The sequence below is a fragment of the Mastigoproctus giganteus genome, chromosome 4 (genome assembly GCF_048544385.1).
Source record: "Mastigoproctus giganteus isolate SK-2022 chromosome 4, ASM4854438v1, whole genome shotgun sequence".
In the NCBI taxonomy this organism is placed as follows: Eukaryota; Metazoa; Arthropoda; class Arachnida; order Uropygi; family Thelyphonidae; genus Mastigoproctus; species Mastigoproctus giganteus.
In genome coordinates this window covers 224,109,709-224,136,670 of record NC_143578.1, presented here as the reverse complement: position 1 = coordinate 224,136,670, position 26,962 = coordinate 224,109,709, and the positions used below count along the sequence as shown (strand labels likewise).

Sequence of the window (26,962 nt, the reverse complement as noted above, 5' to 3'; positions counted from 1 at the left end):
AATCGGCATATATAATACACCATTGGTAACGGTGTTTTCTAATGTGATCTAGAGCTAATGCTATAGCATGCAACTCTGCAGTGTAAATGCTGCAGTCAAGGGGTATCTGTTCTGATATGGTATCATTTGGAAAAACAGCAGCAGATCCCACATACGATTCTGACTTTGAGCTGTCTGTGTAAACTGGCAAGAAGTCAGAATGTTCTGTATGGTGTTGTGAATAGAGCTGAAGGTAGACAGAAGCTGGAGTATTAGACTTCGTCGCAATCTTGAGTGAGAAGTCACATGCTGGTGTTTGTGCATGCCAGGGTGGAAGGGGCTCCTTTGGTGATCGAGCAACCTTGTCTACCGAGATGTTAAGCTCATTGAGTAGCTCTTGAACACGAATGCCGAATGGGCGATTGGTGGTCCGTCGTGTGTTATAAAGATTTTCCCATCGTGGCTCGAAAACGGATGTCTACGTGGGATGGTCTGGCAGGGACTTCAGCTTGAAGGCATATTGTAGAGACAACTGCATCCGTTGAAGCGACAAGGATGGTTCATTTGCTTCGACATACAGACTTTGGACAGGTGATGTTCTGAATGCACCAGTAGCAATATGAATGGCTTGATCATGGACGGGGTCAAGCCAACGAACAGCGCTATTTCTGGCAGATGCATATACCTGAGACCCATAATCTAATTTTGAGTGTACAAGTGCACAGTATAGACATAATAGAGTGCATCGGTCAGCATCCCAAGAGGTAGAAGAGAGAGAGCGGGCGGAGAATGTTAAGCCCTCTCGTGCACTTTGTGCGTAGCTGACGAATGTGTTGGACAAATGTCAGCTTTTGTCAAAAATGAGTCCCAGGAATTTCGCCTCTGATACAACTGGAATGGTGCTTTGTCCAAGTCATAATTCAGGCTCAGGGTGGAGGTTACGTTTGCGACAAAAATGTACACAAATAGCCTTCTCCGGTGAGAACCTGAAACCATTGGCCGTGGCCCAGGAGTTAAGACGGTCAATAGCTTGTTGCAGTTGTCTCTCAACAATCCTCATATTGCATGATTGAGAGAATATGCTGAAGTCATCGACGTACAGTGCACTGTTTATAGCTGGATGAAGTTGTTCAGAAATAGAATTTATTTTAATGGCAAAAAGCGTGACACTTAAGACAGATCCTTGTGGTATCCCCTCCTCTTGGCAAAAGGGAGGATTCTACACGAACTTGAAAATAACGTCAGGATAAAAAAATTTTAATAAAAATGGGAAGGTGACCTCTTAAACCGAGATTGTAAAGGTCTTTTAAAATACCAAATCTCCAAGTTGTATCATACGCTTTTTCTATGTCAAAGAAGATGGACATCAAATGTTCGCATTTTAGGAAAGCATCTTGGATAGATGTTTCCAGTCTAATTAAGTGGTCCAATGTGGACCTGTTTCTTCGGAAGCCACACTGAAGGCGGGAGAGGTCATTCGATTCTAAATACCATAAGAGACGAGCACTGACCATTCTCTCCAATATTTTGCACAGACAGCTGGTCAGAGCAATAGGACGATAGTTTTTTGGACATTTAGGATCCTTTCCTGGCTTGGGAAATGCAAGTATAGTTGCTTTGCGCCAGGTATCTGGAAAATGCTGTTCAAGAAAGATTCTGTTGTACAGGAAGAGCAGGCGGTCCATGGATTCTGGTGAAAGATGTTTTATCATTTCATAATGGATGTTGTCTGGTCCAACAGCAGTAGCCTTTGTACGGGCAAGTGCTGTTTTCAGCTCGTGGTTAGTAAATGGCCCATTATACACGTGGGAACCCTTCGATGTGAACTTAAGGGTCTGTTTTTCACTGTTATGCTTTAAGACCAGAAACTCTGGGGAGTAAGATGATGATAGAAAAAGTTTCCCCAAGGGCATTGGCTATTGCAGTAGATTCTGCAATAGTACATCCATTATATTCCAGGACCGATGAGGGATGTACTGTGTATTTCCCTTTCATTTTCCGAATTTTATCCCAGACCAACTTAGTACTAGTAGACTGAGTAATTGATGAAGTAAAGCGGATCCACGATTCCTTTTGACTCTGATGGCGGATGTAGCGTGCTTTGGCTTGCGCACGTTTAAAGGCTATAAGGTTGGTTGTGGTAGGATATCGGCGAAATATCGCCCATGCTTTATTTTGGGCCTTTTTTGCTGCTGTGCATTGTGAATTCCACCATGGTTTTGGAAACAAAGGAAACTGGGTGGATGTTTTTGGAATTGTAGCTGCAGCTGCATGGACAATATTTTCTGTTATGTACGTGACTGCATCATTGATAGGCTCCTGACTGACTGCAGAGATGTCAAAATTTGCCAGGTGTTGAAAGGCACTCCAGTCAGCCTGATCAAACTTCCACCGTGGTAACCTGAAAGGAAGACACGGTCTCCCACTGTGTAACGAGGTTATCACAGGGAAGTGATCACTTCCGTATGGGTTCTCCTCCACTTCCCAAGTGAGCGAAGTCCCCCTATTGCATATGTATATTCAAATGCAAGATATAAAAAGTAGCATATAAGTAAATAGACCGCACGAAAAGGATATGAAATTTTGACATACAAAGGCAGATATCTCTGTAAAGATACCGCCATGGGTGATCCAGTAACAGACTTCAAACAAAGAGCACACTTTTCTTAAGAAAAAGACAGAGAGGATTCATTTAATGTTGAATAATGTAAACTTGTTTCAAGGTTACATTTACATTCATTCAAGAATTATACACAGACTGAACTATCACGACTGCTGCTTTGAAGGGTTTTTTTTTCTGTTGATATCAGAGGCCAATGTAAATTCCATGTGAATTCCAAGTATCCAAAGAAATAAACATTAATAAAGTGAAACCACTTTGATGTTTCTCTGGGTGGAAAAGATTTTCTAATACATAAAAATCAACATGAATAATCAGTTCGACAGTTTTACTTAAAATTACTACAGAAGAAAAGATGACAATAGAATAGCACTTTTTTCCACAATACTCTCAAATGGAATTTCAAACATCAACACTTTCACTACACCACAAGTAAAAATAGCATACAAAGGTAAAAAAAAAAAACAGCAAACAACTTATATAAGCATGTGTACCATGTTTCAATACTAATTTTTTTTCAGCACTTTTGAGCTCTTAAACAATTTCTCTTTCTTTATTTATTTTTTTTTTTCCCAAAAACAACTATTTCCTTACATACAGGTGAATATACACGGCCCTACCATTAATATATAGCCTCTGTTGACAGTTAACTTGTACCCAAGAACCACGTGTTAGGCAACTATAAATATGCTGCTAGGCCTTTGAGGAGATAGTAGTACGATTGTGAACACAAGTTGCCAACACTGACAGAGTTAAGAGATTTCCAAAATGGAATGATAAAAGGCCACATGTTGTTGATATGGCTATTTTTAACAGCACAAGGGCTGTTATGGCCAAGATGTGCCTATCCTGAGATTTTATATGAGGCAAGCCAGTCCACGAAGAAGCTATATTAAATCAGAATTTATGATATAATTGGATCTGCTTTAAATAATTGAAAAGGTCAGTCAGATTTGCACCGTCCTATAAAAATGTTTTAACGTCAATGGCTCCTATCAGTTCATTAGAGATTGCAAAGATTTGTTATGCAGGAATTGTGGCAGTAACTACAGTCAATAAGGATGTGTTTAACTGAAAGCTGCATAATGAAATGCATATGAGGATTCTCGCCCATTAGTAAATACAGATGAGTGAGATGTATATGGGCAATACGTGCCCTTGCTAAAACAACCTCTTCTTGCAGATTCCATAACTTCATTGCTATAGTTGTGGTTTACTGTTTGATTTGATAAAGTTTGTCAATGGTTTGTGCCTGCCAGATTTTAAGCTGTTTATCTTTACAAGTTCTTTGTATTATCATTCTATAAGCAATCAACCAGCGGGTGGTTGACTGCTGGAACAAACTTCCATCTGTTGTTGTAGAAGTTGATAGCTTAAATAGATTCAAGGCATAACTAGACAAACATTTGGAGCGAGTGGATGGGTCAAATTAGATTTTTTTTTTGGCTGATGCTATATAAGCTTGCTTTCTTGCATCATGTGCCTTTGCTAATGTTAATGCTAATAATCAGTGTAGGGACAAAAAATTGAGCTACATTTGACATAGTTGAATGTATGCAAGCTTTGTCTACTACCACATTCTCTGGTATCCCAGAATGTCCTAGAATCCAGCAGAATTTGCTGTATGTTTTTTTTAAAAATGTTCTAAAAATTTGTAAATAGTCTAAAATTTCTTGCATTATAGGATGTTTAATGTAAAAAGAGGAACTATTTTTTTTTTTAAGGCTGATACCACATTAGAGTCAATATATATATATAGGATCATTAAACTAGCTTTAAAACATATTAATACCAAGGTATTAACATGTTTTATAGTCCAGCAGTGTGTGTATGTGTGTCTACATTCTATTAATAGGGAGACAGCATTGTACAATGTATGAAGTACTGCTGAAGCACCCATAACAGTATCTGTTTTCGAGACAGTGTAAATTTTATAACAATGTCAGAATGATCAGTTGAATGAACTGTGTAGTGTTGTTGAAGGTAACTAATGAATTTTTGCCCTAAAGTTCAACGTAGTCATCATAAGAAGCCATTTCTAGGGATCATGGTGGATTTGATTTATTAATTTTTTGGTGAATGTTGTTCAGATGAATGTTCCAGTATTTATCAAAACTTAATTCCAGCAAGTTTGTTTTGTTTACTTTCATAAAATTGTACCAACAGCAGATAAAAAGGAATTTATAGGCAGGATATAATTGTAAACTGAATTGTAGCTGCACAGCTGAGCAGCAGTGTTTTCCTCCTGAGATGTAGTGAGGGTTCATTTGCATCTATATATATTCTATATAAAGGCTTTGTACTGGAAATGTACGAAAAACTCCCAAAGCAATCCTCAGGGCACTTTGTTGGATGATGTTCGATTTTATAAGAATGCTCTTTCTAGCAGAATCATAAACGGAGCTCCAAATGAAAGAAAAGGGACCCAAAAGGATGCACATCCTTTTACATACCTACATCCTTTTAGGTCCCTTTTAGGGACCTAAAAGGATGTAGGTATGTAAAAGGATGTGCAATGATCAGTACCCCACGTTGTTGTTGCAGAAATACTTTTAAGAATGTTTCATTTTTTTTTTAAACGCAAGGTACTAAATAGATGATGTGTGCTGCAAATTATGTTTTCTATCTAGTATCATGCCTAGATATCAGATATAGTTGGTTATTGGTTGACTTTTTAACTTAAATTCAAGTTCAGGATGCATGGCATGATTCTTACAGAAGTGGATAGTGGCTGATTTATGTTCTGAGAGGTGACAGCCATTACATGCCATCCAATATATTATTTTGTTTATTGAAGTGTGACGTTGTTTTTTCTATAATATGAATATTTAACAAGTACAGCTCAATATTGAAAAAAAAATTGAAAGTTAGGGTTATATTTGAAAGTGTCCTGCCTGGACACGATAGGAGGGAGTATATGATGAGAGACTTGTCAAATCAATTCGGCCCTGGAGAGATTGTGCAAGGCTCATTGGTGTAGAATTTTTCTCAGCTTGGTCTGTGCTTGTTAACAGGAGAGATTGCTTCTACAGGGATGGGATGCAATTAAATAGAAAGGGAGCAAAAATATTTGCTGATGCTATCGAGGCAATGTTATTTGGGTCGGAAAACTGATAGTTTGGTGGGGGGGGAATTCACAGGCTAATAGATTAACAGTAGCCGCAGGCAGAGGTAGAAGTGATCCATGAACTGCTTCTATTGGAATCAGCAGCAACCCGGAAAGCAAGTTGCTGGTGATTTCAGGAAGTGCTGGGTAACTGAAGTGTTAGAGTAAATAAGAGTAAGAACAGGTGCATATATACTTGCATGTACACCAATGCTAGGAGTATAGTAAATAAATTTGATGAATTTGAAGTGCTGGTCAAGACAACAAAGGCAGATATTGTTGAGACATGGTGTCACACAGATATAAGCAATGCAGAATTGGAATTTGGGGAGTACAATGTCTACAGAAAGAATAGGAAGGGAGGAGGGGTTATGCCGTTAGTTAAGAAACACATAAAATCTAAGGAAGTGTATCCAGTTGACATAAATGAACAGTGCAATGTTGAGTCAGTTTGGTGTGACAAAAGCAAAAATGAGGATGGAGTCTGTTATAGGCCTAATGACTCTGATGAGTACAATAAACAATTATACATATAAATAGAGTGGGTCAGTAAATCAGGGTGTCTTATAATGGGGGATTTTAACTTTCCAGATACAACACCGGAACTTGTGGAGGATTGGTCACTCGCAGCACACTAGCAAGGCTATTGAGGAAATATTGGATAATTGTTTTCTACAGTAACATGTTAGAGAGGCAACCATAGGAAGTAATACTCTTCAGCTGATTATCAGCGGTGTTCACAGTGTACTGATGTAGGATTTACTTAAAGATATAACTACAATCAGGGGTAAAGGGAAGGGTTTTAGCTTTTGCAAAGGTGACTACAGCGGTCTCGGAGATTTTTTAAATTCTATATAGTGGGACCAACTGATGATGTTACCAACAGCAAATTCTAAATGAAGGGAGAATTCAAGGAAGTAATCTTGGAATTTACTATGCTTTTTGTTCCAATTAAGAAATACTGTTCAAGGTTTAGGCTCAAATGGATGTCAGATGAACTAAACAGACTTGTGATTGAGAAGAAATATGCATGGGATGCGTATAAATTATCAGGAGACACAGAAGCCTATGGTAAGCTAGTCTGTAATCAAGCCACAGAGCAGATTAGGCAAGCAAAGGCAGATGAGAAATCTTTGGCAAAGGATGCAAAGAAAAACAGCAAAGACTTCTTTACTTATATAAAGTCTAAAAGGAAGGGGTGAATCAGATTGGTCCACTTGATATCAATGGTTTGACTGTAGATGATCATTCTCAGATAGTTGCCAAACTAAATGAGTATTTTGCATCTACATTCACAGATGAGGAGTTATTCAATGAGGGAAGTGCCAGAAGTGTATCAAACTCTAACAGGGAGCGAAGTGATTTTGTAATAAAGAGCAAAGTGGAGGAGAAATTGTTGAAGTTAAACGTAAAAAAGGCACCTGGGGTAGACGGGATCTATCAAGTTATATTAAGGGAAGCAGCTAAGGAAGTAAGCAAACCCTTAGCCATAATTATGAGAGCTTCCTTGGACTCAGGGGATGTCCCCATGGACTGGAGATGTGCAAATATATCTCCAGTTCATAAAGGGGGGGGGGGGTCAGAGGGTGACACTAGTAATTACAGACCTGTTAGTTTGACTTCTGTTCCAGGGTAAATAATGGAGTCACTGGTTAAAGAAGCATTTCAGGATCATCTAGACAAGACTGCAGTAATAATTCAGACACAGCATGGGTTTGTTAAGGGGAATTCTTGTCTGACCAATTTGATTGGTACTATGATTGGGATATACTATGAGTGGGATTCAAAAAATAATTTTTAATATCATATACTTAGGATTTTAAGAAAGCTTTTGATACTGTTGCACATGGAAGACTACTGTACAATTGGAGCAGTATGGCATTAAGAGCAAGTTGCTACAGTGGATAAAATGATGGTTGAGTGGGAGAAGACAGAGATTGGTAATCAATGCTGCTCTTCGTTGACTAATGTTATTAGTGGAGTCCCCCAGGGTTTGCTGTAGAGCCCATTGTTGTTTTGTGTATTTATCAATGATATTGATGAAGGTATATCAAGCTTAATGTCAGAGTTTGCAGATGATACAAAGGTTTGCAGGATTGTTAATAATAGTAATGACAGTATGCTGCTGCAACAGCATACTGTCATTACTCTGAGATGTCATTACTGAGATTCATCAATATCAATGATATTGATGAAGGTATATCAAGCTTAATGTCAGAGTTTGCAGATGATACAAAGGTTTGCAGGATTGTTAATAATAGTAATGACAGTATGCTGCTCCTGCAACAGGATCTGGAAAAAGTGGACAGATGGACTGAGATGAGGCAAATGAAGTTTAACATTGACAAATGCAAAGTACTGCATATGGGTAGCAGTAACCCCAGAGAAATGTATCAACTGGGTGGTGTTACACTCAGGGTAGTGGAGAATGAAAGAGTCCTGAGGGTAATTGTGCATTGAGATATGAAGTTTTCTGAGCAGTGCAGACAGGCTGCCAGAGTGGGTTACGGGGTCTTGTCAGTGATATACAGGAATTTTGTTAGCAGGGATAAGGAGGTGATTATCCCCTTGTGGCAATGTCAGACCACAACTTGAGTACTGCATACAGGTCCGGAAGCCTCATTTTAGGAAGGATGTAGAGTTGCTAGAATAAGTACAGAGAAGGGCAACTCTAAATCCTTCCTAAAATGAGGAAGGAAGGATGTAGAGTTGCTAGAATGAGTACAGAGAAGGGTAACAAGACTGGCGAGGGGAACAAAGTGGGTGCTCTTACGAAGAAAGGCTTAAGTTCTGCAAATTGCAGTGTCTGGAGACCAGGCACCTGCAAGGTGATATGATTGAGGTGTATAAGGTCTTGAATGGATTGAGCAGGCTCAATGCTGATGGGATTCTTCCTCTTGCGCAGATTACAAATCTGAAGGGGGCATAAACTGAAATTGAGGAAAAGACAGTTGTTGTATTCGACAACTGTTGATGTGCAGAAATTTGCCATTAGCCAGCAGGCAGTTGATTGCTGGAACAAACTTCCATCTGTCATTGTGGAAGTAGATAGCTTAAATAAATTCAATGAAGAATTGGACAAACTTTTGGAGTGAATGGATGGGTGAAATAGGAAGTTTTTTGAGTGATGCTGTATAAGCTTGCTTTCTTGCATCATATGCCCCGAGATTGTGAGATCATGTGCATACAAATAAGCTTCAATGGTTTGGGATATCTTATAGAAATAAGTATTTATCCAAGTATGGATCGTTCTTGAATGCATGCTTGAGACACTACATTTTTGTATTATACTTGGAAGGGTCTGAGAATCAAAACTTTGTATAAGGTGAGATAATTGCTCCCTTATTCCAAAGGAGTTAAGGACTTGTATAATGCCAAATATTCATGTTGCATCAAAGGAGTTTTTTGTCAAGGCTCACCATTTTTTTTTTTGGTAGTTGTTGACGCATCAGCTTCTGTGGCCATAATGCACCTCCCAAGGTTTTGCAGTACTTTGATCCAAGCCCGAGGTGGGATTCAAACCCATGACCTTTGGGTTGCTAGGCAGGCACTTTACCTACTCGGCTAGCCCGGTCGGCGGGCTCACCATAACTAAATGTTTCTTCTTTGATAAATGTATTATGGATGTTTGACTTTGCTTTGATCATTATATTGATTTTAGATCTAATTTCCCTAATTCCATACCGATTTCAATTCTTTAGATTTTTTACTCCGCAGAAACTGATGAGTGATATTGGTCGATAGTTCAGTAGAGTTCAATGATCTTTTCCTGTTTTGGGAAAAGCTAAGACAAAGGAATATTATGACTCTGAGTATGAATTTTACTATGGGAACCAATTATAAAAAATCAGCAACCAATTTTAGGCTATTTGATTTAAATGTTTTAAATGTTTTTACATAATGAGATATATATTTCATCTGGACCTGTAGCTCCATTGGATGTTCTGGTTAAAGCTTCAGAGTTCTTTATTGTGAAAGATTGATTATAACAAGAGATAACTTAGTGCTGAAGTTTATTTTATATATGACTTTTTTTTTTTTTTTTTTTTTTTTGTTTCAGAAATGGCATTTGCATCTCCAGAGGTGAAAGATAGCAGTCTTATATTTGCCATTCAACTGTTTTTGTTCCAAATTAAGTTGATATCCATGCCTTTAGTAACAGCAGATGCAAAATGTATCCAAGAATATTATTTTTTGTAGTTAGGCAAATTAGGTTGCTTAATATGCCTAGCTTTCACTTTTAATCTCTTATAATTATGACAGGAAAATGATCACTGCCAAGATGGCCATTTAGTACTGTCTTCTCTATGTTGGGAGTAGAATGGGACAGCACATAGACAGAGGTCATATCAGAGGTGGATCCTGTTGGAAAATGCATGAGTATGCGATCTAGTGTTAAGTAATGTTAGGTTTTGCTGATCCAGTATATTTCCTATGATCTGTCCTCTTCCGTTCATATGAGTAAAACCCCATAACCGGTGGTACCCATTGAAGTCACCCAAAAAACAGCAGGTATTTGTGATACAATCTCTTCTAGGTCATTGGTAGTGTGTGGATGATTATGATATGGTGAGAGGTATACAAAAATTAATTAAAGAAAATCCAAGCATAATATGGACAGCAACTGCTTCAATTAGGGTTTGAAGAAAGATATGTCTTGATGGTATTATTGAATCTATTAGAACAGCCACACCTACGTGGGAGGAGGAACTTAATTTTTTTTTCTTTCCAGTACAATTTATAACTTTTAATCTATAGAGTAACCAGTAAGTTTAAATTAGTCTCTTTAAATCAGATGACTACTGAGTTGTATTGGGAGATTAGATCATACAGAGCACTGATATTGCAGTTCCATTGAAGGATGTGCTGCATCATTTGTTTTTGTTATAAGAAGATGAGTATGTTTCTAACAACCTGTTTGCTTATGCCAATCACTTTTACCTTTTTTTTTCTCGTAGAAAAAGATGTCCAGACCTCCTTCTTTGAGGCATAGAGCATCCATCTTCTCATCTTGATCAATCATATCATTAGTGTCCATATGTTCTGATTTGTTTGTATATACTGAACAGAACAGTATCTAGCATTTGTGGTTTCTTTGCTGTTTGATCATGTGAAGTGCTTTTTGGTGGTCAGGAGTGAGAGTGCATAGCACGCCTTCCTTGAGTGGACCGGGGTTCAAGCATGACTGCTAAATACGATAAATATTCGGAGCAATATGGCCTTAGTTGCTAATGCTCCTAAAAACCAAATAACAACAACAGCTTTTTGGTGTAACTGTGGTTGGGGTGTTTGTTATTTTACTATATATTTTTTTTTTTTTGGTATATTAGATGTAGCCTTGAAGGTAGAGGATGGTTCAAAAGCACAGCTCTTCCTCGTTCCGCAAATAATTAGCCATAATTATGAGAGCTTCCTTGGACTCAGGGGAGGTACCCATGGACAGGAGATGTGCAAATGTAACCCCAATTCATAAAGGAGGATCAAAGGGTGACAAGTAATTACAGACCTGTTAGTTTAACTTCTGTTCCAGGGAAATTAATGGAGGCACTGGTTAAAGAAGCACTGCAGGATCATCTAGACAAGACTTCAGTTATAGATCAGCCACAGCATGGTTTTGTTAAGGGGAAGTCTTGTCTGACCAATTTGATTGGATACTATGATGTGGTCACAAAGGAACTGGATGCTTGGAATAACTTTGATATCATATACAGGTAGCCCTCGATTAATGTCGGGATTAGGTTCCTGGGGGGATAGGTGCAAATGGAACCCTTTATATAATGGAATCAATCGGAAATCACAGGGTTAGGTTCCGGACACCAAATATTTACCTACCACTTTGCATTGATTGTTTTATTTTATTAGCATTCTTCATGGGTGTAGTAATAGTTGATGGAGCTGCCCTAACACACATTAGGGCAGCTTTCACCAGATTCTATCCTCTGAATATTGTACTAGGATTCAATTAACTAATTTAACCAGACATGGCGCATCTTTATTCTATTAAATTGAAAACTTTATAATATGATTGGAAAAAAACTGCACACGGCTATCACTATTATTATTTAATTTATTAATAGCACAATTAATAAAAAAAATGTTGGCATAAAAAATTTCCAATAATAAACAACAACCAACTGAATGCTTCATCACATGGACCTTTACTACCAGCATCCAAGAGTGGTTACTTTGAGGGCAGGAATCTTTCTCGTCTCTGATACAAATGCGCTAATTGCTGATTGGTTCAGATTGTCCTAAATCACGTGAACAGTGCACAATACATAGCACAGTATGATGCCGATAAATTTTGTCTGACGATTTTAAACTTTCAATTTATAAAAAAATTGCAAAAATAAATAAATAAATAAAAATAGTGTTGTGGTTAGTGATTGTCACTATTGCAGATTGGCGCAAATCGGACCAGCACAAAATGAGGGCTACCTGTATTTGGATCTTAGAAAGGCATTTGATACTCTGCACATGGAAGACTGCTGCAAAAATTGGAGCAGTGTGGCATTGGCGGCAAATTGCTGCTATGGATAAAGGGATGGTTGAGTGGGAGAAGACAGAATGGTAATCAATGGACACTGCTCTTCGTGGACTAATGTTATTAGTAGAGTCCCTCAGGGTTCAGCATTGGGTCCATTGTTGTTTTCTCTATTTATTAATGATATTGATGATGGTATATCAGGCTTAATGTCCAAGTTTGCAGACAATACAAAAGTTGGCAGGGTTGTTAATGACACTAATGACAGTACGCTGCTGCAATAGGATCTAGAAAAGTTGAGCAGATGGGCTGAGAGGTGGCAACTGAATTTAACATTGACAAATATAAAGCACTGCATATGGGAAGCAGTAATCCCAGAGTAACGTATCAACTGTGTGGTACTACACTGACAGTGGTAGAGAATGAAAAGGACCTGGGGGAAATTGTGCAGGCAGATATGAAGTTTTCTGAGCAGTGCAGACGGTCTGCAAGAGTAGCTCATGGTGTCTTGTCAATGATATACAGGAATTTTTCTAGCAGGGATATCCTGCTACATTGCAAACAGTGATCAGAAGACTAAATAAGAAAGTGGTGAAGTGTGGAATTAAGATAAACATGATGAAAACAAAGGCAACGATGATTGGTAAAAGGTCAATTCACTTCTGAATTGAGATCGATGGAATAAGAATAGAACAGGTAGATCACTTTAGTTATCTGGAGCAGTTATTTGCACAGGACATTTCATGTCAAACTAAGATTCAAACCAGAATTTCAGTGGTAAAACAATTGTTCAAGAATAAGATGTCTTTGATTACACAGAAGATGTCACAGGAAATTAGGAAGAAGATAATGACATATACACCAATGAGACAAAACACAATGGCCAGTGAGTCATTATGCAAATCGAAGCAACTGCAGGTGAACTATGGTGCATGCGCAAGTCGGGACATGGTATAAAAAACACCCGATACTGAGCTCCATTAATCAGTGTTATTCTTGTTCTTCAGATGGGAAAGGCTGCAGATTTAAGCGAGCTTGACAAAGGCCAAATTGTAATAGCCAGACGACTGGGTCAGAGCATATCCAAAACAGCACAGCTGGTGGGATGCTCACAGTCAGCCGTAGTTAGTACCTGCCGAAAGTTTTCAGAGGAAGGAAAACCCATGAACAGCTGCCGAATGTTGGATGACCACGGCTGATCGATGCTCGAGGTGAGCAAAGGCTCTCCTGGATGGTACGTGGCAACAGACGAGCGACTGTGGCGCAACTCGTGAGTAATTGGAATGCTGGTGACGGGAGTAATGTGCCACAACACAGCACATCACATTGAACCCTGCTGAAAATGGGGCTGCGTAGCTGCAGGCCGCACTGAGGGCCCATGCTAACCACAGGTCACCGGTGACAGTGCCTACAATGGACATGCAAGAATCGAAACTGGACCTCGAGTGATTGGAAGAAGGTTGTCTGGTCTGATGAATCACATTTCCTGTTGCACTATGTGGACGGCTGGGTACGTGTGTGTGTCGTTTATCTGGGGAAGCGATGGCACCTGGATGCACCATGGGACGAAAACAAGCCGGTCGTGGCTGTGTCATGCTTTGGGCGATGTTCTGCTGGGATACCCTGGATCTAGTCATCCATGTGCCAGGCACTCTGACATCTACCACCTACCAAACATCATTGCTGACCAAGTACACCTTTTTGTGACAACAGTTTTCCCTTATGGCGGGGCAATCTTTCAGCAGGATAATATGTGCCACACTGCCTGGATTGTTCGAGACTGGTTCACGGAACATGAGGAAGACTTCCAGGTATTGCCCTGGCCTCCAAATTCGCTAGTCATGAATCCCATCGAGCATCTGGGGTTTGTGTAGGAACAGCAACTCCAATCTGCAGCATCTCAACCAAGGACCTTGCAGGAGTTAAAGGATCTGCTAGTTACATGTTGGTAGCAGATACCACAAGACTGGTACTAACATATCACAAGACATAAAATAATTTTATGGAGATTAGAAGAATTAATATAAATAGTAACAAGCATGTGGTATAGGGAGAGGTATTAAATTGAGGATGGAGAAGAGATAAAAGCATAGCTAAATAAAGACTAAAATAGCGATAAAATAAGGATAGTTGGAACGTTTGTATCACCCTTGTATTACATTAATAGTCCTACGAATGGGAAGAAAAGTAGAATTAGAAGATAGAAAGTATATAAAACATTATTAAAACATACAAAGCTAGCTGGGGTTGCAAAGACCAGCCTTTTAGTACGGGCTCTGCTTTGTAAGAGTTAGTATAAAAAGGAGATGAATAACAAACGATTGTACTGCAGGGAAAAAGCCGGCGAAAAAATATATAAGTTCAAAACAGGCCTAGAAACAAATCGAAAGTATAATAAGAAAGGGAACGATACCCGGAGTTTTTATGTAGTACATAGGGGAAGGAAGATGGCGGGAAAATAAAGCACATATATTTAGTATAGTAGATGATTGTATCTAAAGCAAAACTACATTAGTGATTTAGCTACAGGATAAAGCAATTTATAGCAGCATAACAGAGCTGTGAAGAAGTGGAAATAGATATGGAAATAATGACCTCTACAGTCGTATTCTGAACAAATAAGAGTGTAGAGATACATAAGAGTAGCGTAAGAAAAGAGAGAGAAAGTATATCTGTAACGTAGAAAAGTGGTTGAAATAAAAGGACTTTACCGATATAAAGTCTTTTTTTTTTTTTTTTTGTAGTTGTTGGCGCATCGGCTTCTGTGGCCATAATGCACCTCCCAAGGTTTTTGCAGTACTTTGAACCAAGCCCAAGGCGGGATTCGAACCCGCGACCTTTGGGTTGCTAGGTAGGTACTTTACTCACCCGGCTAGCCCGGTCGGCAATATAAAGTCAGAAGATATACAAAAATAAAACAGTTAGTAGATAAATAAAAAGTATTGGACATGGTCATAATAAAATGAATAGAAAGAAGACCAAGTGATATGGCTACTATATACTTAGCAAAAAAGGACAAAATTATCCTATAATCCTAGTATATAAATCAAAATTATACTAATTAGGGGAGGGGGGGGTATAGCTTATTCACATATTTTTTTTATAATGTCCAGGAAACGAGTAATTATATATGTAAGCATAAATAGCAGAATATATGTTAAAAAAAAAAAAAAAAAAAAAACTGAGATGGAGTGGCCAGATTAAGACTTGAGAGTTATAACCTGTAGTCCAAAACGGAGTGAAATAAAACTGAAGTAATATCAGTAATCATTTCTGTAAAAATAAATAAATCTATTGTTGATAGAGCAGCATCAATCCAAAGGTAGTTTCATTTGATGCCTAATTACCCCAATCATGGGGTAATTAGGCATCAAATCCTAAGGAGACTGCAGAAAATAAAAACTTTTTGTAATATAAATAATGAGTTCACAAAGATCCATGGAGTTGAATAATCCAAAAATAAACAAGTACTACATATAATTTCAGTAGTAATGAATATGCACAATAGTGAATGAAATTAGTATACATCTAGAGCACGGGTAGCCAACAAGTCAATCGCCATCTATCAGTTGATTGCGGCTTTAATTTCGGTTGATCATGTCATGACGAATTTTAAATATATATAAAAAATAGATTAGTCAAAATCTAAATGTTATTATTATTATGCACCCGACTCCATATGCTTATTACAAATCTGTTGAACCACATATGACTACTGTTATCGTAGCACAGAAGCAAGCTAGGCTTGTCTAGTGAAAATTCATGCAGTTACGTTGTGGAGAGCATAGTGTTATGTGTCATATTCTTAAACTGAACAGTACTTATACTGTTAATTTAACAACCTTCAATTTAAAATGAATACTATGAAAAAGAGTAAAACATCATTTTCACCAATAGTGGGGAACTTCTGGGGCTTAAAAGTGCTCTTCAAGATCTGCAATTCTTTCGAAATACTGCGATGCGATGCATTGCAAAAATAAGTAAAAATGTGAACGAACAGTTGTGCTCATATTGCTAATTGTTTGTCATTTTCTTTACAACTGGATGAATTTACAGACGTCAGTGATATAGCTCAATTGCTTGTTTTTATTCACATGGTTTTCGATGATTCTGCCACTAGAGAAGAACTGCTGGATATGGTTTCATTAAAAGAAAGAACTAGAGGTCTTGATATATTTAACATATTCAAAAATTTTATTGAAAAAATTAAATTACCACTACTTCAGCTCATATCAATAACAACAGATGGAGCTAAAGCAATGACGGGGCATCTTAATGGATTTATCACTTTGTGCCAAAAGGATTACGAATTCCCAGATTTTGAGTTACACTGTATCATCCACCAAGTGTTAGCCAGCAAAAGATTAAATATTAAAAGTGTTATGGACTAAAAGTGCTTTTGAAATCGCAAATTCCATCAGATGACAATCTCTTCAAAGGAGACATTTCAAAATGAAACTCGATAAAAATGAACCAGATTAGCATTAGTAGAGGCATATAATGCAAGAAAGTAAGCTTATGCACCATTGGCGAGGGGGGAAAAAACCCCTCCCCATTTCATCCCTCCATTGGTTCCAAATGCCTGTCCAGCTCAGCCTTAAATTTAATTAGGCTATCAACTTCCACAACAAAAGATGGAAGTCTGTTCCAAAAATCAACTACCTGCTGGCTAAAGGCATATTTCGGCACATCAATTCTACAACTGTCTTTTCTCAATTTGAATCTGTGCACCCCAAAGGGTCTTAATTTGAGCAAGAGGAAGAATCCCATCAGCATCCAGCTTGCTCAACCCATTCAAGGCTTTATACACCTCAATCAGATCACCTCACAGGTGCCTGCTCTCCAGGTGCTGCAATTTGCAGCGCTTAAGCCTTTTTTGGTAAGAGCACCCCCCCACACCAACCTTGCTGCCGTTCTCTGTACTCATTCTAGCAACTCTACATCCTTCTTAAAATGAGGCTTCCAGACCTGTATATGCTACTCAAGGTATGGCCCGACCATTGCCTTATACAAGGGGATAATTACTTCCTTATCCCTGCTAGAAAAATTCCTGTACATCATTGACAAGACACCATGAGCTAATCTTGCAGCCCATCTGCACTGCTCAGAAAACTTCATATCTGCCTGTACAATTACCCCCAGGTCCTTTTCACTCTCTACCACTGTCAGTGTGGTACCACACAGTTGATACATTACTCGGGGGTTACTGCTACCCATATGCAGTACTTTGCATTTATCAATGATAAACTTCAGTCGCCACCTCTCAAGCCCACCTGCTCAACTTTTCGAAATCCTGTTGCAGTGTGCTGTCATTAGTGTCATTAACATCACTGCCGACCTTCGTATCGTCTGCAAACAATGTTGCTAACATCATCAGTTGATCCCACTGTACAGAATTTAAAAACTGTCTGAGACCCCTGTAGTCACCTTTACGAAAGCAAAAGCCATTCCCTTTAGCCTTGATGGTAGTTACATCTTTAAATAATTCCCACATCAGTACATTGTAATCACTGTCAACCAGTGGTTCCTTTATCTGCAAATTCTGAATGCATGAATAATCACTGCTGATAATCAGATCAAGAGTATTACTCCCTCTGGTTGCCTTTCGAATATGTTGCTGTAGAAAACAGTCATCCAATAAATCCACAAAAGTCTTGCTAGTGTGTGAGTAATCAATCCACAAGTTCCAGTCAACATCTGGAAAGTTAAAATCCCCCATTATAAGACATTCTGATTTAAAGGCTCATTCTATTTCTCTGCACAACTGTTCATTATACTCATCAGATTCATTGGGTCTTTACGCACACCTACTCTCATTTTTCCTTTCTCAGTGCTTGTGTCACACCAAACAGACTCAACATTGCATTGTCCACCAATGTCAATTGGATGCACTTCCTTAGATTTTATGTGTTTCTTAACTAACAGCATAACCCTTCCTGTCCTGTATATCCTTTCTGTACACATCTTTCTGATAGAAACAGTGCAAGAATCACTTTTGCCCCTGCCTGCGGCCACTGTTAACCTTTTAGTCTGTGTATCCCCCCCCCCAAGCTAGCAGTTTTCTGACTGACCTAACACTGCCTCGATAGCATCAGCAAATATTCATTCTTGCGCTCTTTCTATTTAAGTGAACCCCATCCCTGTAGAAGCATGCTCTCCTGTCAACTAGCACAGACCAGGCTGAAAAAAATTCTACCCCTTGAGCCTTGCACAATCTCTCCAGGGCTGAATTGATCAACAAGGCTTTCATCATATATTCCCTCCTATCGTGTCTCGGCAGAATTTCAGATATTTTCACATTCAACCCAAACTTGCAACTTTTTTTTTAACATTGACCTGTATTTTTTGAGTAAATTTGCAGATCTCTTACTCTTAATGTTATTAGTTTCAACATGTACAACAATGTCATCAATTTTTGCCCCTAGCAGACACTCTGGTCACGTTCCACCTATCCTTCTTGCATAATATATTCCCCATGTCCGTGACAATATAGTCACCAACAATAACTAGTTCCATTGGGATCTGCGCATTCTGCCTTGGAGATTACCTCTGTGTTGCCTGATGCACAGGAGTCAGCTCTGCCATTGTGCTGGACAGCTGAGAGCTTGATGGGCCCCTCATATTAAAATCTTCAAGGGCATTTCCCTGCACCTCAAGCTCTCATAGACACCCATCAGAACACTGAGTTGGCGCCTAATTACTTGACACTCTAGACACCTAGCACACACACACACACACACACACACACACACACACACACACACACACACACACACACACACACACACACACACACACACACACACACACACAAAGGCATCCTCCTTGGCTAGATCATGTCCTGTTTTAGAAAGGTCAAATTCTGAATATAGTAGATGAAAATATGATACATAGCCAGGAAATTCATCAGGGGACTACTCTTGACCATGCACTGCGTTTCCAAACTTGTCTGTAGTATTAGGAAAAGGGGGGCAAATATGCGGACTTTTATTGTAATACTTGTAGGCAAGGTAGTCCCTAGGCAGTGTAAAAAATGTAAATTAAAATAAATACAAATTTACAAAAGTGTAATGTGCAATATAATACAAATGTATGTGAAGTGCGGAAGGGGTGAAAGGTAATGAAAAGTATAGACAAGCAAATGGTATAGGGAATGGTAAATTATAGGGTAGGGGAAGGGGAGAAAAGATGTTCAAAAGAAGGCGAAAATAGCAATAGGATTGAGGAGACAGATGGAGCGTTCGTATCATCTTCGTATTGCACTAATAGTTTTATGAATGGGGAAAAAATAGAAAAAGACAGTATAAAGAAAAAAAAAGTGTAGAAAAAGTTATTAAAAATACTGAACTTACTGGGTGTGTAAGGCCCAACCTTAAAGAAAGGTTCTGGTATAAGCAAGCATTAGTAAAATTGGGTGTTAATACCACAGGCTTGTAGAGAAGAAGGGAAATCGAAACCAAAAACTAAAAGTTACCTGGAGTCATTAAGTAGAGCAGAGAAGCAACGTACACAGCCAAGATGCAAAAGGGAGAAAATGACAAGTCACCAAGTTTTTATAGATTTAGAAAAACAGATAGGGATGATCTCTATCGTCGAAAAAAATTTGGGAAAGATGGCCTAAAAACATGAAACGTCAGACAGAAGGCCGCAGATATACCAAAATGTGAAGGAACATGCAAAACAGAAAATCGAACAGGAATAATTCTGAACTACAGGAGATAAAAATCTGGTAAGATTCAGATGATCAGATAACAGGGTTTCAGATGATCAGATAACATTCAGATGATCAGATTACGGCTCCAAACTTCCAAGATGACAAACCGTGGTAGAAAGAGAAAAGCACAGTTAGGCACATCCGTGGTTGATTACAGGTTTAGTGAATCCATTGAAGAGCATGACAAAAAACTTTTGAAGGAAACAGAATTAAAAACACTTGAAGAAGAAGAATTTTCGTATCCAACGATATCCAATAAAATTTTAATATAATCGTATATAATATAATTTAATATAATCGTATATTTTCATATAATCGTATGCAATCATGTTTTCATTGTTATGTTATTTGGTTAGATTAAGTTCTATTTCACTCTACTGGTAAGTTCTACTGGTTTGCCATGCTACTGCCAAATATCCTATTTTAATTTAGCTTATATATATATATATGTATATATATATATATATATATTCCAGTGCGAGTTGGTAGATCAACTAATTTAGCAATTAAGGGCTTGAACCTCAGCCAACTCAGAGCATGTGCTATTGCACTCCCTCCTGACCTTGGCTATGGACATAATAAATTAAAATAAGATAATGTATAATATAAAGGCAGTTATAAAACTGTAAGAACTGTAAATGAAAAATAAAATTATATAAATTAATAAGTCGTAAAAACTTGAATATATATGATGTCATTGTCCAATAAAATCTGACTGAGCATATAAGATTCAATTAGATGGGTAAAACAAAACAGATGCCCTTCATTAATAAAAGATGCACATCTAATTAAAATGTGCAACTGTTAAATGGTGCCATAATAACTACACATAGTATAATCTGCATTCAGCAGATAGGAATGCATTAGGTGTCATTGTTCTATGTATAGCCAAGTAAGGAATAATTCCTCCCAGTGAACCCCAAGTTAACTAGACTTCCAAACTGTAATTACAACTGATTCCATATAGTTTATTTGTAGTGTGCATGTGTTAAGATCCTTGACATTGTGAAAGCGATTTATTATGGATTGCACATGTGTAGTCTGTACAAGGGACTAACAAATGGTTGTCATTCATAGGCATTATTGATTTGACTGCTGCAATAGCTAAATCATTCCCTGTGATCCAGATGTGGCCAGCGATCCAGCAAAAGCAAATATCAGTCTGACTCTAAAAGAGAAGTAGCATTTGCTGTACTCTCTCTTTCAGAGTCCGACTGGATGAGGAGTGCCTATAATTTGCTTAGAGAGTCTGTACATACCACAAAAACCTTTGTTATTGGTGGGCTTTTGTTGCATGCAGCTGTGGTGTATATACTACATTCATGGTGAAATCTGAATATAGACAGTGTCCCTTGGAAAATACAAGCAGACCCCCACCTATATACACTATCAAAAAATCAGAATGTTCAGCTCTCTGTGCTGCAGAGCTGAACAGAGAGAAAGTAAAATCACAAGATGGAAGTTGCACATTCCAGTGAAGAAGGGCCTGCCTAAATGATGTGAATACACTATCTGAAATAAAATTTATAATCCTGATACTAGAATGGCAGTTGTGCACATTATAGATAATTTCATATTGTGGCATAAAAATATATGTCCATGTGGGATGGTCTGGCAGAGATTTTATTTTTATGGCATACAGGCTGACCTCAATTAATGTGATTAATTCGTTCTGCAAATGCATCGCACAAAACAGAAATGTGTTAATCGAATATAATAATCAATAGAAAAAATTATAATTGGTCCTTGACCTTCAGGAATGTCCATAAAGAATTTTAAAAATACCTTTTAAATAACTTTTTAACTGTATACCATGTAAAAGATAATGAAAATAATTATGGAATTAAATGTTTATTGTACAAAACAGCGGTTCCCAAACTCTGCACCGCGGAATATTTTAAATTTTCAAGGGAAATACAGCGATACTTGACATTGGTCGGACACCACGCAAACTATTAGCTCGAAGTAGTTCACAATTTCAACATTTCTTATTAAGTTGTTTGGACCTAACTACGAACTAAACGGAACTGTTAGGAACTTTTGGTCTAGGTGCGCCGTGAAAAAATTACTGAGACACTAAGGGCACTGTGAACCAAGAAAGTTTGGTAACCTCTGACATAAAATACACAATGAAGAAACAATTTGTTACGGAAATATTTGAACAGAGTCGTTTGAACGGTGTTGACTTTCTCATTTCATCAATCAATTTCCAATAGCTGACAACAATCTTCTCTGGGCCCTGGCGAAATAAATATCACAAAGAACCTCAAACCTTTTGTTTGAGGTTCTATGCGTTATGAAAGATTTCATCTAGTTCTTTTACCGTTATCTCCTTCGCGGTAACATTTTCATCTGGCTAATTTAAAAATTAAAATTTTTTAAATGAAAGTCTGCATTGACTTTATTAGCAGGAGACAAACAAGTAACACGTCTTCTTCCGATGGTCGACGGAACACACTGAGGTGGGCAGCAGGCAAACGTTTGTTTATTGCCCGTCCGACATGTGGTAAGCTTAACGCACCATTCAAATCTTTTTTATCACATAAAAAAAAAAAAAAAAAAAAAAAAAAAAAAGATCGTGCACATGAAGACTGGACAGTTGACATATGAAATGCTCCAATGCACTAACATAAGCCAATTGAGATGAAAGTCTCAACTGTATAATTGAGAATTCAACATTAATCAAATACATGGGATCCTAAAGGCACATTGTAAACCATGATATTGTTAATTAAAGACATTGTTAATCAAGGGAAGAATGTACATCAGTCGGGGAATGGTAGTGGCTTTGAAATATATTGCATTTCAAATATCTGATATCAAATTAATAAGGATATACCGTAATGAGTAATAAAAAGGTAAAAATATTACAGTTTAGCACTCAATAGCCTTCCCAATGACTTGCTCATTTATTTATATCTCTTGTTATAAATAAGATGTTATAAATTACAGTATGCCTGTAAAAAGTATATCACTTTCTCCAATTTTTCTCTCAAACAATTGGGGAGAACAGCCTAAGTCTGGATTTGATATTGTCTAACAGATTATCTCAGTTTTGATAATGTCTAACAGATTATCTCAGTTTTGATAATGTCTAACAGATTACCTCAAATGAAGGAAGAGGAAAAGGAAATTCCCTGTCAAAACGTCCTGGTCTTCTTAATGCTGGATCAATAGCATCAACTCGATTTGTGGCACCAATAATTACAATTTCTCCTCTATTATCTAAGCCATCCATTAAGGCAAGAAGAGTCGAAACAATTGAACTATGAATCTGATCTTGACGACTTGATCGCACAGGTGCTAAGCCATCAATTTCATCAAAAAAAATAATGGAAGGCCTCATGGTGTATGCCTGTAAAAACACAGTATGAAAGGAAATAAATAAATCAATATATAAAGTGAATGGCATTATGTATGTTTATAACAATAACGATAAAAAATAAACACTTAACTCCACATGTGGAAGTTGTGCAAGACTTCTACACAGAGAAAACGTGCACAGAGAGAGAGAGAGAGAGAGAGAGAGAGAGAGAGAGAGAGAGAGAGAGAGAGAGGGAGGGAGGGAGGGAGAGAGAGAGAGAGAGAGAAACTGATTCAGCAAATTTCACATTTTTTAAAAATGAATTGTAAGGACTGGCATCTAACCAGAGCCAATGCATGCTACAGTTAGACATAAGTCCTTGCTTCATCATGCAGTTCTGAAGAATATTCTCAGGATGGTGTACTGGAAATCGGCAGGTCTTTTTTGTGTGGTACCAGAGCAACAGTAGAAGGTATAATGGAATACACTACAGTTTTTCAAACTTTGATATATCTACTATACAAAAGCAGCAATCATCATGATACTTTTTGAGCTCTCTCTATATCCAAGGTATAGCAAAAGTGTACAACTACACACAAAACCATCCCTCTAATGTTTACCTGCAATATCTACACAGCTGAAATTCTCAAATACTTATGTTCAAATACTTTCAATGAAAGTTTCCTTAAATTTTGTCAGTGAAAATTCAAGAAATCTTTGTTACTTACTTCATAAAAAGTAAAAATGCAAGACCAAGTTAAGCCTAGTCTCAATAATTATAGGCATGTACTAAAAACATGAATTTAAAAATAATACAAGTTATGCTAAGTTTAATAAAGGAAATACATACATATATTAGATTAGATACATACAAAAGCTTTCGGCTGTTTTATCAACCTTCCTCAGTTTAACTGACAGTTAAGAATGGAACATGAGGGCATGTACTGCCAATCATGTACGTGAAGTGTGTGATTAATTGTTGGATGTTGAAGCCTGTGGCTGTGATGCATGCGGACGTTGCCAATAGTCAGAACTGTTGTTTCGATGATAGGGTGGACCCGACATTCACTGCTCCTGTTGACCGAGATATTGGAGCATATGATGTCCAACGACTCCAACCAGGCGCGTCGTCAATAGTGGCGGGACCTATCCACAATCACAAAAGGCGGTGTGGGTCAATGTCGTGGTGGGTTGCCCAAACGTGTTCAGCAATAGCTGAGTGCTCCACATCCGCTAAGCGGATTACTCTTTCGTGTTCGGAAAGGCGTTTTTTTGAGCCGTCTCCCAGTTTCCCCAATGTAGCAGCTAGTGCAGTCACAGCAAGAGATGCGGTAGACCAATCCGCTTTGTAGTAAGGTGAGGACCGGTGTTTTCACTTTAGAGATGAGGGATCGTAACTTTCTGCTTGGGAGCTGTACGCATTTTATCCCATGTGATTTTAAGACCCTATAAACCTGTTGTGATAGGTTTGTGTAGTATGGGATAAAGGCACTCACGGTTGAGTCATTACCTTGGATATTTCTGTTGCTCACTACGTGGCCACGTGTCTGTAGGTCACACCTGTTAAGGGTATTGCTGGGATAGCCACACCTCGTAAAATCCGCCTTGACTTTAGCTATTTTGGTGTGCCTTTCATCTACAGAACTAGAGTAGGTCCAGGCATGTTTGTTGTTTGGTTTTTAGGGGCATTAGCAACTAAGGCCATATTGCTCCGGGAACATGCAGTGGTCATTCCCTGACCTTTCCGCATCCTCCGTATTTGGTGGTGACAGGCTCGAGTTAGCAAGGTTCGTGCAGTTGCAAGAAGATGGCTAAGTGCGTGTGCTGACTGTAAGTTGGTAAATTGCCAGCACACATTGGTGCATGCCCTCGCGTATGCCAAGGATGTCTAAGTATGGTATGGTGTCCGATTCTAGCTCGATGGTGAAGTTTATGAAAGGGGACAGAGAATTGAGGTGGTCTAAGATTCAGTCACCCGAATTTCTGGGGATAACCACAAACACATCATCCACGTAGCAACATCAAAAGGTAATGGGATCTGGTACATTCGTAAATGCACGGCCCTCTAATTCCCCCATTGCGATGTTTGTCGTGACTGAACTAACCGGGGAACCCATGGCTGTGCCATGTACCTGTTGGTAAATGGAGTCGTTGAACATGATTGCACTGCGTGTTAAGCATAGTTTGAGGGTGGTGGAGATATCATCTGGTGTTAGTTTGGTTCTGCTGCCAAGGGTTTGGTCGTTATCCAAGAGTTGCTTTGCACATGTGATGGCAAGTTCTGCTCGGATGGAGGTGAAAAGTGACACTACATCAAATGATGCCATGATTTGATCTTGTGAGAGATCAAATCATGGCCCGTAGCGACCAACACAACATTGATCCACACCGCTTTTTGTGATTGTGGATAGGTCCCGCCACTATTGATGACGCACCTGGTTGGAGTCGTTGAACATCACATGCTCCAATACCTCAGTCAACAGGAGCAGTGGATGTCGGGTCCACGCTATAATCAAACACCAATTCTGACTATTGAAAACGCTGGCAACGTCTGCATGCATCACAGCCACAGGCTTCAACATCCAACAATTAATCATGCACTTCACGTACATGATTGGCAGTACACGCCCTCATGTTCCATTCTTAATTGTCAGTTTAACCGAGGAAGGTTGACAAAACAGCTGAAAGCTTTTGTATGTATCTAATCTAATATATGTATGTATTTCCTTTATTAAACTTATCATAACTTGTTCTGTCTCCCTTTCGATCAGTGCCACAGTAATTTGATATTAATAAGTCATATTCCTTCTCTCCATCTGGGCCTTCTCACCTTGCTGATCCCAAGGATTTCTGGGATGGGACTGTTGTGGACCCATTTTTAAAGGATAGGATATTAGTTGGCTTTTGACTTCCCATAAGTGGGAGTTGTTTCCATTTCCAGCTCTACACCCACCCACCCTCTTCACGCTGATATTAATAAAAGTAGGTAATGGGATAGTTGAAACACTATCAACGAAGTTATAATCTAAAATACTAAGAGATGAAAATCTCAATCTATCTCCCTTTTCTTAATTACAATAATAAATATGAGAGTTACCTCAATATCCAAATAGGAGATCTTTTTTCAATTTCCGGGATAAAATCAGATAAATTAAAATTACATTAAATTAAAAACACCGAATTTAAATAAATAAATAAATAAATAACCTAAACAATATGCTCATACTTCCCATATGTGAACTATCCAAGCACTGGAACACTGCGCACATTTCCGTCAAAAATAAACCTTATTTTGAAATGCGTAATCTTTTTATTATGAAAATCCAAATCTCCTTTGAAGGACCAAACTTTTCGTCTGCGAGACGTTTTCACCAGAAGGATAGTAATACTAGAACCTCAAGTGTTCCCCCCTAAATTTATACGTTGATATGAGAGATTATTGCCAATTGCACAAAGGCCCATGAGTCCGAGATTATGTAAGGATGACGAATGTTAATAGAATGTTCTTGAATCTTCATTTCTATGGTCTCTGCTATAAGTAGTTTAGTAAAATTTCGCTGTATACTAAGAACCTTCGTTTCACGAAATGAAAACAAATGGCCTTTGTGTATCGCGTGGAAAAAAGTTCCAAGGCTCCTGACCGTGAGCCCTAACTGTAGCCTCATGTTGTTTCAAGTCTTACAGAAAGCATATTTTTTGAAGAACCTATATATAGCGCATTACAATCACCACATGGAATACAATAAACGATATCA

General features: G+C 38.3%; 1 protein-coding gene across 1 annotated transcript in view; it reads right to left on the bottom strand.

Moving 5' to 3' along the window:
* Positions 1-26,962, bottom strand: part of LOC150087437 (ATPase family AAA domain-containing protein 2-like) — a 450,193-nt gene that overhangs the window by 262,206 nt on the left and 161,025 nt on the right. The window contains exon 11 of the mRNA XM_090372484.1: positions 23,010-23,258. Within this exon, the coding sequence (XP_090228610.1) occupies positions 23,010-23,258 (249 nt within the window). The remainder of the gene's footprint in view (positions 1-23,009; positions 23,259-26,962) is intronic.